Source organism: Cervus canadensis, chromosome 32, assembly GCF_019320065.1.
Source record: "Cervus canadensis isolate Bull #8, Minnesota chromosome 32, ASM1932006v1, whole genome shotgun sequence".
NCBI classification, from domain to species: domain Eukaryota; kingdom Metazoa; phylum Chordata; class Mammalia; order Artiodactyla; family Cervidae; genus Cervus; species Cervus canadensis.
This window is the reverse complement of record NC_057417.1, coordinates 40,053,241-40,068,757: the sequence shown is the minus strand read 5'-3', so window position 1 is coordinate 40,068,757 and position 15,517 is coordinate 40,053,241. Positions and strand designations below refer to the sequence as shown.

The window sequence follows — 15,517 nt, the reverse complement described above, 5'->3', positions numbered from 1 at the left end:
GTGTCTGTCCCACTTGTGCTGGCACAGGGAGCCCCCGATAGGTCCCACCCCTGGCACCCCACCCCCAGCCACTCCCCAGGACCCGTTCCGCCTGAGTGCAACTCCCCATCCCTCATCCTGGGGTCCCCAGGGGCTGCTCCCAGGCGGGCCTGACCAGGCACCGGGGTCGCTCCAGGCTGGCCCTCGGGGGAGGGGCCGTACCCCGCCATGACGATGAAGAAGTCCAGCCTGTTCCACGTGTCTCCCAGGTAGCACTTCTGCCCAAACAGCCCCAGGGCGATCATCTTGATGACCATCTCCACCGCGAAGAAGGCGAAGATGAAGTCGTCAAAGGCCTGCAGGAGGGGGGCCTGAGAGTGGGGCCTACGCCCCTCACACATGCCCCGGGCTCCCGGTGACCGGCCCCGCCCACATCCAACCCCTCCCTCCTACCCCCCCAGCCCTCCCCACCCACCTCCAGGTCCCACCCCTCCGGCCCCGCCCACCTCCAGGATGCCGCAGCGCTCGGAGCGGCACTCGACGTCCTCGCAGGGCCGGAACATGCCCAGGGTCACGCAGTTGAGCATGATGACCAGCATGCTGACGTGCTCGAACCACGTGGGGCACGTGTCGAGTTAAGGGTCCACGTGGCAGTTAAGGAGCCCCAGGACGCGCCCCCAGCAAACCCCCAGCCTCCACAGGGCCAGATCGTCAAAATCTCCCCACTCCGTGCCCAGCCCATCAGCTGGGCAGTGAGGGAAGGACCCCAATACCGGCCTCTGGACATTGCTGCCAACCTCTCGTGTACAGCAGGACTCCAGACAGAGACGGGGGGCCAGTCACTGCCCCTCCACCAGGCTCCCTAAACTGTGGTCCTAAACCGTGGCCAGGCTCACCACTGCTGCCCAGCTGGGACCCCGAGTACCACAAATGCCCAGTAATCCTTACGGGTGCCCTAAAGGCACCCAAAGACCCTCTCCGTGGTCCTGCAAGAGTCCCTCCTGTGACCCCAGAGGATGCCCTGACCACGGCGACAGGCAATGAGGGATGTGAGCTTTAGCTCAGCGCAGTGCCTGGGCCCAGGGGACCCGCAGTCCTACTGTGAAGCTGGATGAAGGGGCTGGGACACGGACAAAGGACAGGTGAGTGAGGACCACTCCCCAAGTTAGTTGGCCCATGAAAGGTCCCGTCCAGGAGACTCTCCCTTTGCCAGGAGGGTGTCCAGCCAGGACCTTAGGGCGCCTTGCCAGCAGCCAGTGCTGTATCAACCCGTGCGCTGTGAACCTGGTCACCTGCAGGGTTGCTGGCCCTCAGGACGGAAGGCCACCCGCCACCTCAATGAGGACACACGTTCAGAGAGTGGCCACCAGGTGGCGCCTCGGCTCCACAGAAGCCCCGGTGCACCCCCAAGCTCCCCCTCGCTCCTCGGGTTGGGAGCCACGTGCTGGGCCGGCAGTGCCAGGCCTGAGGAAGGGGGTTCCCCGGCTGGGGCAGTGGGGCTTCACCCAAGTCCGTGGGTGCAGGTGTCCGTCAGATGGGAGGGCTTTGGGGCACTCCTTGTACCCCCGCCTCCCACCAGGACACACAGCCATCCACTGGCCCCGGGGCGGGCTTCCTGTGGGGCTGCCCGCCTGTCCCGCCCTGGGCTGGATAGCAGGGGACCCGAGAAGCCTTCCCGAGCTCTGTGCGGTGGAAAGGGCCTCCTACTAAAGAGAGAGAGTCAGCACTTGGAAAACACTGCTTGCCGGCAGACAGCCTGAGAAATTCAGTACCGCAGCCCCTAGCCCCTCCCCCGGCGCCCAGGGGGCTGGGCAGGATGACAGGGGCCAGACCGCCTGCAGCACACGCGGGCTATGTGCCCTGGAGCCTCGGTGCCCCCTGCGCCTCTCAGTGTCCACCAGTTGGGGGAGGGCGCATTGCACAGATCAACGAGGTGACCAAAGCAGTAGGGCCTGGCTCCGCAAAGTGGGTCAGTCCCCAGGGCCCTGAGTGCCCACTCCGCGGCTCGCTGCACGTGGGTGCTAGGCTCGTGGTCCACCTGGCCCCGCCTATGAGGGTCTCCGACCCTGAGGTCACCTACACACTGGCAGAGGCTATGCCGTGACCGGGGTCGGGGGGGACAAGGCGTGGGGAAGTTCAGGGCCTGTGTGTTTCTTCAGGCGGCTGGGCAGAAGGCCAGGCTGTGTCTGTCTGTCCTTCCTTCGTGGAGCCGGCAGCACACCCCGCCCAGACCCTTCTCTCCCACCCCCCGCAGGGACAGGGCCAACAGTGGCCTCTCTGAAGCCCCTGGTCCCCAGCGCCCCTCGCAGCGTGGCACTGGGCCACCAATGTAATTACCCGTTCCCGCCGAGAGCGCCATAATTACACTTAATGGGTTCAGCAGTAACAAGTGCCTCTGCTGTGATCCGGCTGCAGAAAAACAGAAATCAGCATCCCGCTAAGATAACTCAGAGGGCCGGGCCCCCAGGTCCCCAACGGCGGGCCACCGTGAGCAGGCAGCTCTGGGCCTGGTGGATGATGGTCAGATGCTCCCCAGACCTGGCTGAACCCTTGGTCTTGCAGGCTTCCCACCCCTACCCCTGCAGGGAGGCAGCACAGAGCAGCCTGCGCCCTCGGTTTGCCTGTCCCCGGCAGTGGGGGCGTGGGGACTGTGCGCCTGGCTCCTGAGACACCCCTTCCCTGCCCCACTTCTCCCAGCTCTCTCTCTACCCCAAGGGCTTCTGCCTGGTCGGCCCCGCCTCCCACATGGCGAATGTCCTGCTCCAGGAGCAGCCAGGTGCCCACCCCTGAGCCCTCAGCTCTTCCCATCTTCCACCATCATCACATGCCTCTTTTCAGTCTGATGTCACCAGCCAGCTGCCCGATTCCTCCCAGGCCTGCACCCACTCTCACTCTGAGGTCACCCCAGACCCTGGAGCTGGTGTAGGGCAGAGCTGAGGAACTTGGCGCTCGAGGCGGCCATGCACATCTGGAGCCCCAGGCTGCTCTGGACTGGGACCCACGAAGGGCTATTGGGCAGGGGCTGCCTCAAGCCAGGCCCCCAGCAAGTTGTAGACAGTCCAGCTCGAGGTCCTGGACTGCAGTCCTATCTCGATACCTTCCCAAACCACAGACATCAGCTTCCTCCTGGCCCTGCCGGCCCCGCCTGCCTCCCTCACCCTTGGGGCCTGCCCAGGGGCTCAGGACAGCTTCCATGGCCGCAGTGGCCCTGTTGATGAGCACAGGCTCACGGGAGCAGCAGGGACACGGTCCCTGTGGCTGGGGTGACATACCTGGCCAGTATGGCCCCCATCCATCCCTGCAAGCACACCCCTTGGTGGTTAGCATCCTATGATACACCTGCCCCACCCCCACCTAAACACCATGCAAGGGATGAGGTCCCGGGGTCCTGCAAGTCGTGCCTGTACAAAGTACACCCAGGAGATGCAGAACCGCCCTGCCCGGGGAGGGCTCTCCACGCACGGGGTCCCCCTGGCCCAGTCCAGAGAGGAGACCCGCTGGAGGGGGGTCCATCAGCCCCCCAGGCCAGCTGTCCCTGAGTCATGCCTCGGTGGGCAGCTGATGGCAGGCGGTGCCAACCGGACTCTCATCTCACAGCCACCGACTTCCGGAGGCTTAATTACACAGATGGATTCTCCGGGTTTTAATTAAAAATCCTGTAGGTTTTGAACCAAATTCTACAAATCAGAGTCAATTTCCACTGCGGGTCCAAGGAAGCCAGGTTGACACGTGGCTGGGCAGAGACGGCTGTGCCAGCCCGGCAAGAGGTCTAGTCGCACACAAAGGGGCTGGGGGCATGGGTCTTTCGCATGGAACCCCACAGTCAGGAAGGTTCTACCCAGGCCTGGAGGCTGAAAGAAAGGCAGACACCCTGCTGACCCATGCTCCTGGACCCCCTGGGCCTTGGCCTGACAGAGACCTGCTGTCCAGCCTGGGCAGGGTGGGGCCTGGACTGACACTCCCTGGGGAAGCCTGTCCTATACCCAGGCTGGGGGCTTGCAATGAGAAATGGGTTTCCAGAGAGGCTCGAAGAGGGGCCCAGAGCCAGGCCTGGAGACCAAGACAGCAGAGAAGGCAGGGACCTAGTCTGTCCAGGCACCCCCTCAAGTACTATACCCTGCCCCTGCCCCACACTGAGGGCCTCACACTCCGTCTCGAAGCTCTCCTCGCATCCACCAGCCCTGCATCAGCCTCCTCCCCACTCCCCCCCTTTCTGTCTCTGCAGCCTCGGTGGGGACCACCTTCCTACCCCCACAGCCACGCCCACAGGCCTGGCCTCCCCCAGCCGGTGGAGAGCAGGAACTCAGTCTTGTCGTGAAGACTCTTGGTGCTGGCTCCGTGGTCTCCCAGCCCACGGCTGCAAAGCACCCCCACATAACCCTAAAGACAAGGCCAGAGGGCGAGGAGGGCAAGGTGGACAGCAGCCGCTGTCCATGGTGCTGAAGCGGCCACATCTGGGGAGCTCAGGGCTGAGGGGCTGGCCTCACCCAGGGCTGGGCTCTGCGGAGCCACTTCGGAGCGTCTAGCTCCATGTCCCTTCTCGTTCCCAGACTCCCAGCTGGTTAAGAAAAGCACACCAAGGGCTGCTTGGAAGACAGAACCAGCCTGCATGGAAAGCAGCTGGGAAGCAGGGTGACCCCCTAAGGCACTAGGACGCTGTGAGGTGGGGAGCTGGGGCCCGGGGAGGTCTGGAGAGGCTCAGTCAGCACACGCCAGGGGCGACCAGCCCCCCGCCAGCAGTCACGCAATGGGGGTACTGACACACCATGTCCATCACCAGGGACACTGGTCTCCAGGGTCCTGGAACAGGGTGGGGGTCCCTGAGGCCTGGGTGGCACAGGATGGTGTGGTCCTGGACCCCTGAGCCAAATCCTCAGCATTATGCAGCTGCCCACAGCCCACCCAGACCTGCTGGTTCCACAAGTCTGGGGACAAGAACCTGACCACCAGGTTCTCCTCATGACCACCACCCACCTCTCACCTCTTTTCACCCTCAGATCCAACCAGTCCATCCTAAAGGAAATCAACCCTGAATGTTCATTGGAAGGACTGATGCTGAGGCTGAAGCTCCAATACTCTGGCCACCTGATGCGAAGAGCCGACTCACTGGAAAAGACCCTGAGGCTGGGAAAGACTGAGGGCAGGAGGAGAAGGGGATGACCGAGGATGAGATAATTGGGTGGCATCACTGACTCAACGAACATCAGTTTGAGGAAGCTCTGGGAGATGATGAAGGATAGGGAAGTCTGGCGTGCTGCAGTCCATGGGGTCACCAAGAGCCAGACAAGACTGAGCGACTGAACACCACCACCCACCTCTCACATTTTCTTAGCCTGTTTCTCCACCTGGACAGCAGTGGCGATGACAACTACTTTCCAGATGAGGATGGTCACCCAGACCCCCTTCTCTAGAGTCCAGCAGGCTCCAGACACCCCCCCATCCCATCTTTCATCCTGATGAACGCTGCCACAGCCCCTCCCCTGCCGCCTGGGACCGTGGAGGGCGGGGACATCATGCCCCCACCCCCCACCAAGAATCTGAGGATGCAGGGCAGGGTCTGTTGGGGAGGGTCAGGATGAGGGATGCCATCACCCGGGGTCAGACAGCAGAACTGGGCATCCTCACCCAGAGACCCAGCTCCCGACCCCAGAGCCACAAACCGACGGGGAACTCAGGGCTCGAGGGCTATGGGGTGGGGGTCCCCGGGTGTGGCTGCCATGTGGGGCAGAAGCCCTGACCCCACAGGCCACGCTGAGATCACGTGGACAGAGACGCAAAGCTCACAGGAGTATGAGAAGGCCTGAGCTGGCTGCCCCCAGTGCAATCTGCTGGGCCCACTCACCCTCTTAGGCCCAGACTGCAACTGTCTGGTGTGAATGTCCATGTGCCCAGGCAAAGGGGCTCCAGCAGCAGGAAAAGGAACCCGGGGTGGGATGGCCCAGAGCCGCCCACCCCAGACATCCGGGTCAGCATCTGTGCCCTCCTCACCATGGCAGAGGCCACCACCCAGGTCAGGCCACGCTTGCTCGTGCTGGGACCGCCTCCGTCTCCCCGTTTCCTGCCCCGTACCCACGGCAGCCCCCCAAGTCCCGTCCTTCCCAGGACACACAGATGCAAGAGCAGGCCCTAGCTGACTATGACCCCTGGCAGACAGACCCCTGCAGGGAAGCCCTCAGGGGTGTCGTGTGGTGAGCCGGAGACGGCCGGGCCTCCAGGGTCCAGCATCGGGCTGTCCTGTGTGGTATGGAAGAGTCGCCCCGATGGACAGGAAGATGGACGGCTGAAGACGAGCTTGAAGGGTAGACACCAGGCTGGTACTGGGGCTCTGGACCTGCCCACAGACGCACTGCCCGTGGGCGGCCCCTGGTGGGAAACCCCTCCTTGCCCCAGGGTGGGGGGCCCGGGGCCGCCCCTTTCCCTCGGCTCTGCGCCTGCGCCTGCCCCACCCGTAGCTGCACGCCGCCCACGCAGCCGGCCTTCAGTCCGAGAGCACTCAACCGTGCGCTTCCTATTTGCCAGAGGAGAAAAGCACATGTTTATTCATGGGGGAGGAAGCCCCGCCCTGCGGAAGAACGACCTGCGCCCTGAGGCCCGGGAGGGAGCGCGCCTCCCCAGAGCCCGCTGAGGACCCCGTGGGCAGGGCTCAGGGCAGCAGGGAGACCCCAGGGCCCGAACCGCTCTGCGCAGCGCAGCGTCCGGAACCGGGTGCTCTGTTCCAAGACCCGCTCCGGTGGCGAGGCACCCTGACCTCCTCGATTCGTGTGCAGGGGGCCAAGCCCCACGGGACAGCAGTGTCTGCGATCCTGAGACCCCTGACGGGTGCGTGAGCTGCTCCAAACATGTCCTGTGCGGCAGAGTGGGACGTCTGCGGTGGGGAACAGGGCACCCCCGTTACAGAGGGCATGTGCAGGCATGCCGGCAGGCGGGCTAGAGGGCTGGGCCCGTGTGGGAAGTCTGATCTACACATGGCGATCTACAGCGTCGTTGGAGCCCCATCGCTGGTGCAGTGACCATGCTGGGTGTTAGGAAGTGCAGACACCATGGTCCACAAGGGCTGCTGGTTAAGTGAGGCTGGGGAGGGGTCCCCACTCCTGGCTCCCCAGCCACTCACCCGAGCAGACACACCTAGCCCAGTGTTTGTGGGGCAACCAGAGCCCACGGGCCTCCTGCTTGGCCCCCCAGCTGGTGACCGGCATCTCCCAAGGTTGCCACAGACTCAGAGCAGCCTCCTCCCTCGCCAGCATCTGAGCAGACACACATCACTAACGAGGGGGCCTCCCTCACCAGCCTCGCCCTGGCAGGGTCCCCGCAGAAGGGCTGGTGGCTTACACGCCATGAGTGTGGCCCTCACGCTGGTGAGGCTAAGTTGGCCAGCAGTGCCATCTGTGGACCACCAGCTCCACAAGGAATTCAGAAGGCTCCTGGCAGGACCCACGGACACCGTCCAAGTGCAGCCCCCACTCCGGACCCCCAGGAAGCAGGAAGATGAAAAGCTGCCGTCTGGAAATTCCTCAGAGTGTTAACCCAAGTCCCCACACAGCCCAGGGTCACACCCAAAACACGGAGCTTAATACATACACACACGCACTCAGCCTTTTCCTGGTGGCTCAGTGGTAAAGAATCTGCCTGCAGATGTCGCAGGAGATGCGGGTTCGATCTGTGGGTCAGGAAGATCCCCTGGAGGAGGGCACGGCAACCCACTCCAGTGTTCTTGCCTGGAGAGCTCCATGGACAGAGGAGCCTGGTGGTCTACAGTCTATGAGGTCGCAAAGAGTTGGGCAAAACTGAAGTGACTTAGCACATGCTCATACATGCATTCACAGCACCTGAAAACCGGGGACAACCCCAACGTGCACCAGATAAATGGACAGATAGCACGTGGTCCACCCGAGTGCCGGACAAGTACTGCGCCACGCAAAGGAGTGGCAACACCTGCCACCCGTCCGGTGGGCCTGAGCACGTGACCACGGGGGCCAGACACGAGGCCACGTGAGGACGAGTCCATCTACAGCTTACAAGACGCGCTGAACTGGCAGAGCCATAGGCCGTGACCCCCTGGGCGGTGAGGAAAACTCCAGAATAAGGCAGGTGTGGCAGTCGGTCAGGCCGTGTACGTACTAAATGCCTCCAAACCGTTCACTGTAGAAGGGCTGGGTATCCAGTGATGCCTCCCGGGGCCTCAGCAGCTCGGGGGTGTGGGTGAGATGGGCTGGGGGGTACAGTGAACCCCACCAGGCAGGGGCTGAGCCTCACCAAATGAGAGCCGGGCCCCTGGACAGGGGCTGTGCCCTTCAAAGGCCGGGCAGCAGCCACACACGTGGCGCTCAGGCCATGCTGCATGGCATCCACCCTGGCTTCAGCATGGGTACCCCCAGAGCCGGACCTGGCCCCCCCGTGCGCCCCCAGATTCCGGCAGGGTCCAGGGCTCCAGGCCCCCATCCTCCCCTCTGTGAGTGATGCCCACACCTCCAGGGACTTGGGCTGACCCTCAGTAGGGGTATACTCCCTGGTCTCGTGGCCCTGGCAGGGACTCTGGCGTGCAGCAGCTGGGGAGCCAGGGGCTGACCCCCTGCAGCACTGAGAAGGCAGGTGTGGATGGAGGCCTGTGTAGACCAGCCTGCCCGTGGGGCGGGGTGAGTTTCAGCCCAGTTCCGGCTGCCAGCCTCCACATGCAGCCAGGGGGTCTAGGCAGACCCCGACCCCTGAAAGTGAGCACTCCGGCCCCTCCCTCGGGGGTCTGGCCTCACCTGCAGCCCCCATTCAGCGACCCCCCCTCCCCCCTGCCCCCTGGACCCCGGGCAGATGCACCTTCCCTGGAGGCTGGAGATGCTTCTTCTACAAGCACTCTTGGATAATTAATTAATTAGCGAGGTAATTCATTAATTAAGGTTCCCACTGCGGTGACGGGGCCCAGCCAGGAGCGGGATGCTCTACAGACTTGGGGGCCTCCAGGCAGAGGGACAGAGCAGGTCCCCCGGCACGTGCTCACTCACATGGGGCTGCAGACAGAGGAGACAGGCCGGCATGGCCAAGGCCGGGAGGCTGAAAATGGAACCGGGTGGTGAGGGAGCCCCACTGCAGCCGTGCTGGAGCCCCCGGAGTGGGCCCAGACATTTATGCAGCTACACCCCTCAGCCGCACCAGGCCAAATGCCCCCTTTCCCAAGGGGTGCCCAGGCCAGTGCCAGCGGGGGCACAGGGGCAGGGCCCGTCTCCGGGGGTGTGCTGACCCCTCTAACATGGAGGGGCTCTGACCCAGGGCCTAGGCGGGCAGAGGTGCACCCGCAAGGGCTCAGGACAAAGCCGGCTGCCCGGGACCCAAGCCCACTGCTGTCAGGAGCCGTCTCGTGGGGGAGGTGACAGAAACCCCACAAAGTGTAGAAGCACACGGTGCCCTCGGGGCCTGAGCACGGCCATCCTGATGCCAGCACAGAGCAAGGGGCATCATCTGGGGGGGCTCTTAGGGGAGGGCGCGGGTGGAGACCATGATTTTAGGAAGCTCCTCTTTCCCCCAGGCCGTCACCAAGGCGACAAGCTGCTGACAGGTGTAGGGGGCTGCGGAGGGGCTGCCCTCAGTCTCCCCCACAGGAAGCCTCCACAAGTTTTAACTGGGGGAGGGGGTGGGGTACAGAGGATCCTGTTGGTGTCTGAGAAGTGGGGCAGGCAGGAGGGGGACCCGAGACCAGGGAGGAGCTGGGTGTGTGGCCTTGGCCTCTGGTGGGCACAGGCAGGCTTGTGTGAAGTTAGACAAAAAGGCCCCGCTGGCCCCTCCCTGCCCCCAGCGGCTCTGCACGTGGTAGCGCCCCGTCTTCTGCGGGCAGCTCCAAGTTGCGCCGTTGTCCACATCTGTGGGGACAGGCAGCCACCAGTCCCCACAGGTCACCTGTACCCCTCGGAGCCACAGGTCCGCCCACCTGTCTAGAGCTCCCTGGACGCGCTCACCCAGCATCGGGTGGCGGGACCTGTCCTGGCCGTCGGGGGTGTGGCAGTACCCCATTCCCTTCCTGCTCCGTCCCGGGGGGCCTGCCATGCTCATGCAGGGCAGGGGTCTGGATCAGGAGCCGACTGCGAGGACTGAGGCGGGTGAGGGCCTCACCTGTGGGCTCTCCCTGTCCCCGTGCCCAGACGGCGCCCAATGACCTCCCCGACTGTCCGCCTGCTCAGACCCCGCTGCACAGGGCTGTTCTCCCCACCCCGCCCCGGCCTGGGCCCGTATGACTCATTCACTCTGCTCGGCCGGCTGGGTGGGGAGCGAGAGCCGGCCAAACATGGAGCTGTTTGTTCTCAGCGAAGACTCGAGGTCACGCGGGGGGTGCTGGGCTGTCCCAGGGAGAGCGCGTCCCCGGGCGCCTGCGAGCCCACTCCCCACCCAGCCCGGTGATGAGCACTCGTCGCCCCATGAGCGGCCGACTGAGGCTGCTGGAACGTTCTTTCTCCCCCTGGACCCAACTTTGTGTCCTCAGAGCCCCTCCCTGTGCCGGCGGCCCCGAAAGGCTTCCGGAGCTGAGCCTAGAGGCTCCCCGGAAGCTGGCTCTGACCCCGGTCTGCCCCACACCCCTCCCCCAGCCCCCTGCGACCTGGGCCACAGGATGTGGGCTGCCCAGACCCTGGGTCTCAACAGCAACGTCGTCTGAGCAGCTTGGGGCACAGACGTCCCCGCCCCGCCTGTGAGAGTTCTCAGCTAATTGGGTGAGCGCCATTCTCACGCTGGCAGTCCATGCCCATGTGCCATGGAGGAGGGGGACAGGAGCAGAGGCAGCCCCTCGCCTCCAGCCAGGCGGGGCCAGGGGGTGGGCAGCCAGGATCCCGCAAGAGCGAGCCTGTGCCCCTGGCACATGCGCGCCAGGCACGTGCGAGTCTGTGCTCTGCCTGTTCCCGCGAGCATCCACGCCCCAGGCGTGCATCCAAGCAGGACTGTCTGTGCACACACACGCTCACACATCTGTACACCAAACACAGCACCATGCACACACGTCACGCACACACACACACCGTCACGCACACACGTCAGGCACACACACGCCATCACATACACATGCACTCTTGCGTGCAAACATGCCATCATGGACACACCCCATCACGCGCACACGCACGCTTGTGCACATTGCCACGTGTACATCTTGCAGGTGGTGGCCTTGTGGGGGGCCTGGCACTCCTCTTTCTCAGGAGGAAGACCCCCCCCAGGACTGCAGGACACCGCAGAACCACACCACATGCCCACAGCTCCTGCTACCAGCACCCAATTCAGAAGACTGTGCTAATTAGGAAGAGTGCTAATGGCTCCCTTCAGCTCCTAATAGCGAGCTTGATTTGGGATTTTTTTCAAGGCATAACTGAGTGATAAGTGCCTGGTCTCCACCGCTGATCACCACGCCCACAAGAAGCCTGCGTGTGTAGGCCACGGAGCCTCGTGGAGACCCCGCCAGTCACTTGGTGGCCCATAGCCCCCACCCAGGAATGTTCCTGCCTGCAAGTGAAGCCACACAAGCCGCCCCCACCCTTCCAGCCTTCTTTATTTCCCTCCCTTATTTCCAGCTTTCCTGATGGAGCTGTGTCACAACTCTGTCTTGGCTCCCGCCGGGAGCCCTCCGCCGGGAGCAGCAGAGGGCTCGGAACGGTCCACCCCAGGCGGGAGGGCCGAGCCTTCCCAGGTGAGGCCTCCTTCCAGCCACACTTCTGCTTGTCTTGGTCATTCCTGGAGGCTCCTCACAGCCCTGGACCTTGGAGGGCGAGGTGGCACAGGGCCAGGAGGGGCCCCTTGGGAAGATGACCGCCCGGCGTGGGGCCCACTCTGGGCAGGAATTCTCCGGGCCAGAAATAACCGCCTCCGCGCCACTGCACAGCTGCCCGTGGCCTGAATTAGCGACCCCGGGGGACTGCTCGCTCCTTCCATGGGAATGCAGCCTGGAGCAGCCCGCCCTGCCCCCTACAGCCAGCAGGCTGTCCCCAGAGAAGGGGCCTGGGGTATGCAGAATGCTGGCAGGAGGCCGCTCCTTCCCACAGGAGACTGGGGTGAGTGCACCTGGGGCCCCCCGCAGGGCCTCCCCCTGTGCCCAGACCCCCGTCCCCCGAGTGCAGGGCCCAGGCGGGGAGTTCTTCAGGCCTTTGCACACCTGGTCTCAAGCTCTTGTGTGTGTTAGATAAGGCCCAGCTCACACCTGGGACACACAGCCACTGCGGTGGGAGCAGGCTTACAAGTGCACGTACATCTCTGCGGATGAGACCTGGTCACCCCGACGGCAGGCACATGGGCCGGCAGCTCGCAAGGGGTACTGTCCCCTTGCCCCTGCACTATGTGGGCGGCTCCCTGCAACCCAGCTTCCCCATGAGTGTTGCCGGGCAACCGGGCATTTATTCAACAGATGGAGGAAGGCCAGGCCTCGCCCACCCGCCTGCCAGGGGCGGCCTGCCCTCCCACGGCACCCGGGGCATCCCCGCGCAGTCAGGCCTCCCCACCCCGAGGGCTGACTCAGCCGGGCCCCCTCCTGGGATGGGGGAAGGCAGGAGAAGGGCCACTCGAGGCTGAGGTCAGGGACCCCAGAGTCCAGCCTCCACCAGAGGAGCCACACCCCTTCCCCATTAGTCCCCGGGGCACTGGGTAGACAGAGCCCCTCCCTGGGGTGGGGACAGCGGCTGGGGGCCTGCACAGGTGTTTTAACACCCCAGGCAGGTTCGGGGAGCTCAGCCTCGGAGTCGAGCGCTGTCCACCGCCTCCACTCTGCCAGCCCCCAGGACGCAGCAGCAGCCCTGCCAGGCAGGGGCCCCAGGAAGGGCGGGTCCCGAGGAAAACAGAGGCAGCGTCCAGAACCTTCCAGAGTCGCGGGCACGGGGAGCTAAGGTGACCCCCACCCTCCAGAGCAGAGCAGCCCCAGGGCCCCGTGGGCTGCTCAGGACAGATGCCACACAGCGGGTGGGGTTCCCACAATGATGAAGACACCAGGGGATGGGGCCCTCTGCCCGGGGAGGGCCCAGGCCTCCTCTCTGGCACCCCTCCTGCGCCCTAGACCCAACCACCCCATGCCGGGGACCCACAAGGCCACCGCAGGAGAGCCTCAGCCTCTCAGGGCCTTGGGGCTTAAGGCGGGCCCTAGAAGCCCCTGGCGGGGTACCCTCACCCCTGTGCTGATCCCACATCTGGAACCACAGGCTTCTCCAGCACGAGCATCCTTCTTCCTCTGCCTACCCCCACCGCCTGGGGGTGTGGGCAGCCCAGGGCGTGCCCTGGGGCTGCCAAGGAGCCCCTGGAAGGACTCGGCCCATCTGGGGGGCAGGAGGCCATGCATTCAGACGCCCCCCACCCCCCCGCCTCAGATGGTACACCGGGGCCTGGAGAAGGAAGCTCCCGGTCGAGCAGCAACTTCAAGGCCTGCGGGAGCCCCTCGTCTCCTCTTCCCAGACCCCGGGGATGGACCCCCGCACCCAGGCAGACCCCCGGCCCACACTGCTGAGCTGAGCCGGGCACTAGACCCCAGGCCCCAGCCCTCTGGAAGGTCTGGGCAGCCGCACTCGCTCCCCTAGGCCCCTCAGCACCCCCAAGGCCGTCTGGCCGGGTACGACCTCGGCCCTGCCTGTGTTAATAGCAGCAGTGACATTTTAAAAGGATGGCGCAGACCCTCAGGATGCCAGTTTCAAGGTGAAACTCGCTGGCCCTGGGCTCACGTCCCCGCACCCCCACAGCCGCCGCTCCCCCACCACCGCCGGCAGCTGCCCCTGACATTTCAGCACTGACGCCACCTCGGACGTCCTGTGTTCAGGGCCGGTGGTCCCCCGCTGCCCGGGGTGTGGAGCAGGCAGGTTGGAGCGTGGTCTAGACTGCGGCCCAGGGCCACACCTTCCTCAAGTGCGAGGGTCATGCTCTGGCCCCGGCCGGGACCCCCTGCCCGACCCCGGGTGTGGACTGAACTGTGTCCCTCCAAGTCCTTATGCTGAAGCCCTACCCCCAGGACTTCGCATGTGCGTGCATCTGGAGACAGCCTTTAGAGAAGTGCTGAAGGTCAAGTGAGAGGTTAGGGCGGGCTCTAATGCTGTGTGAAGCAGGGGATTGGGACACCGACACACACCGGGGGGCACCTGAGGACAGAGAGCGGCCTCGGGTGAGACCAGCCGTGACTGTGGACGTCCAGTCTGCAGGACTGGGGGGAATAAACATCTGCTCTGAGCTGCCTCGTCTGCGGCGCTGTCACAGCCACCCCGTGCAAACACACACAAGTGCCACCATGTCCTTGGGGGCCCTTCCTGCCCCCAGCTCAGTCCCACCTTACCCGGGCTAGGACCCCCGGGGGCGGGCACGGCCCTGGTGCCCTGTCCTGTGGGCTCCATCAGATGGATGAAGAGACTTGGGGGAGTGGCTCGGGGGGAGGGGTCTGGCTGCCCAGACAGATGTAAAGCTGGACACTGGTGACTCCCTTGTGTGTGGGGGTCCTATGTTCCTCCCGGCACCGCAGTTTACCTGATGGGTAAGCCGAGGCCCAGGGCACATCGCCTGCCAGGCCACAGGGAAGCCAGGCCTGGCCAGTCCCAGTGGACACTCACCCTTGTGCCCCTGGTCCCGCGCTCTCTGGGAATCCAGCGTGGCCCGATGGCTGCCAGGGGCCCCTGCCTCCCGCTGCCCCAGCACAGACCCCGCCCTCCTGGAGCAGCCAGCCTGCTGTCTCCGGCGTGGCTCCGTCTCACCCCCTCCCCGCCCCTTCTTGGTGCCACGTCCCACAGGAAGTCTCAGCAGCTGGGCTCACACGCGCAGAAGCAGGCTCCCCGCGTTGTGGGGGGCCGGGGTGGCCAGCCGCCGGCTCAGCAGGTACAGGCCCCCAGACCCAACAGAGACCCAACCCAGACAGGCAGCACAGAGCTGGGCCCTTGGAGCTTCCAGGAAAGGCCCCCACAGGTGGGTGGGGGCCAGGGTGTGTCCAAAACACACGCATGTGCTCCGCCCAAGATCCCCACGCCCAGGACAAGGAGGGAGACACTCCAGAGGCGCCTCGGGCTCCATCAGACGCTAATTAGAGCTCCATGTGGTGCGTGCTCAACACCAACAGAGGGGCGGCCGGCACAAACATTTCAAATGACACAGAATTTGCGCTTAATGGGCTGAAATTCTTTAAGCTGAGAGCCCAGCTGAGCCATTATGCGGCCGACTTGCAGGACGTGGAGAACACCGCATGGGAGGCATGGGAGCCGACAAGCGGGGCACTTCCTGTGACCAGGGGGGCAGCGGCCTGGCCCTGGGGCGGCACCCCCGGCCTGGCCACCAGGGCACCCCCGAAGCGTGGGAACCCCAGCCAGGTGTAGACAGGACCCAGACACAGAGCCCAGGCTGCCGGACCTTCTCAGAGCGCTGCTCGCCCTCCCCCCACAACATAAGGGCGGCCCCTTGGGGGACCCCTTCACACAACAGTCTCCACTTGGTAGGTACACCGGTGCACACAGTAGGGCCACACTTCAAATGGGATCACCCACTCACAGGGCCTCAAGTTATGTGTGGCTGGGAGTTTGGTCATGAGTGAAGGGCGGCTTCATCAGGACACGCGTGGACCAGGCGCACA

General features: G+C 64.6%; 1 protein-coding gene across 6 annotated transcripts in view; it reads right to left on the bottom strand.

Annotated features, from left to right (window-relative positions):
• CACNA1H (calcium voltage-gated channel subunit alpha1 H) overlaps nt 1-15,517 on the bottom strand; it is a 57,175-nt gene that overhangs the window by 24,226 nt on the left and 17,432 nt on the right. For 5 of the 6 annotated variants that reach the window (XM_043455684.1, XM_043455686.1, XM_043455682.1 and 2 more), the window contains exons 3-4: nt 486-597; nt 202-335 (exon numbers count right to left, since the gene is read on the bottom strand). In XM_043455684.1, the coding sequence (XP_043311619.1) occupies nt 202-335; nt 486-597 (246 nt within the window). The remainder of the gene's footprint in view (nt 1-201; nt 336-485; nt 598-15,517) is intronic. The other variant, XM_043455687.1, reaches the window with a different exon arrangement.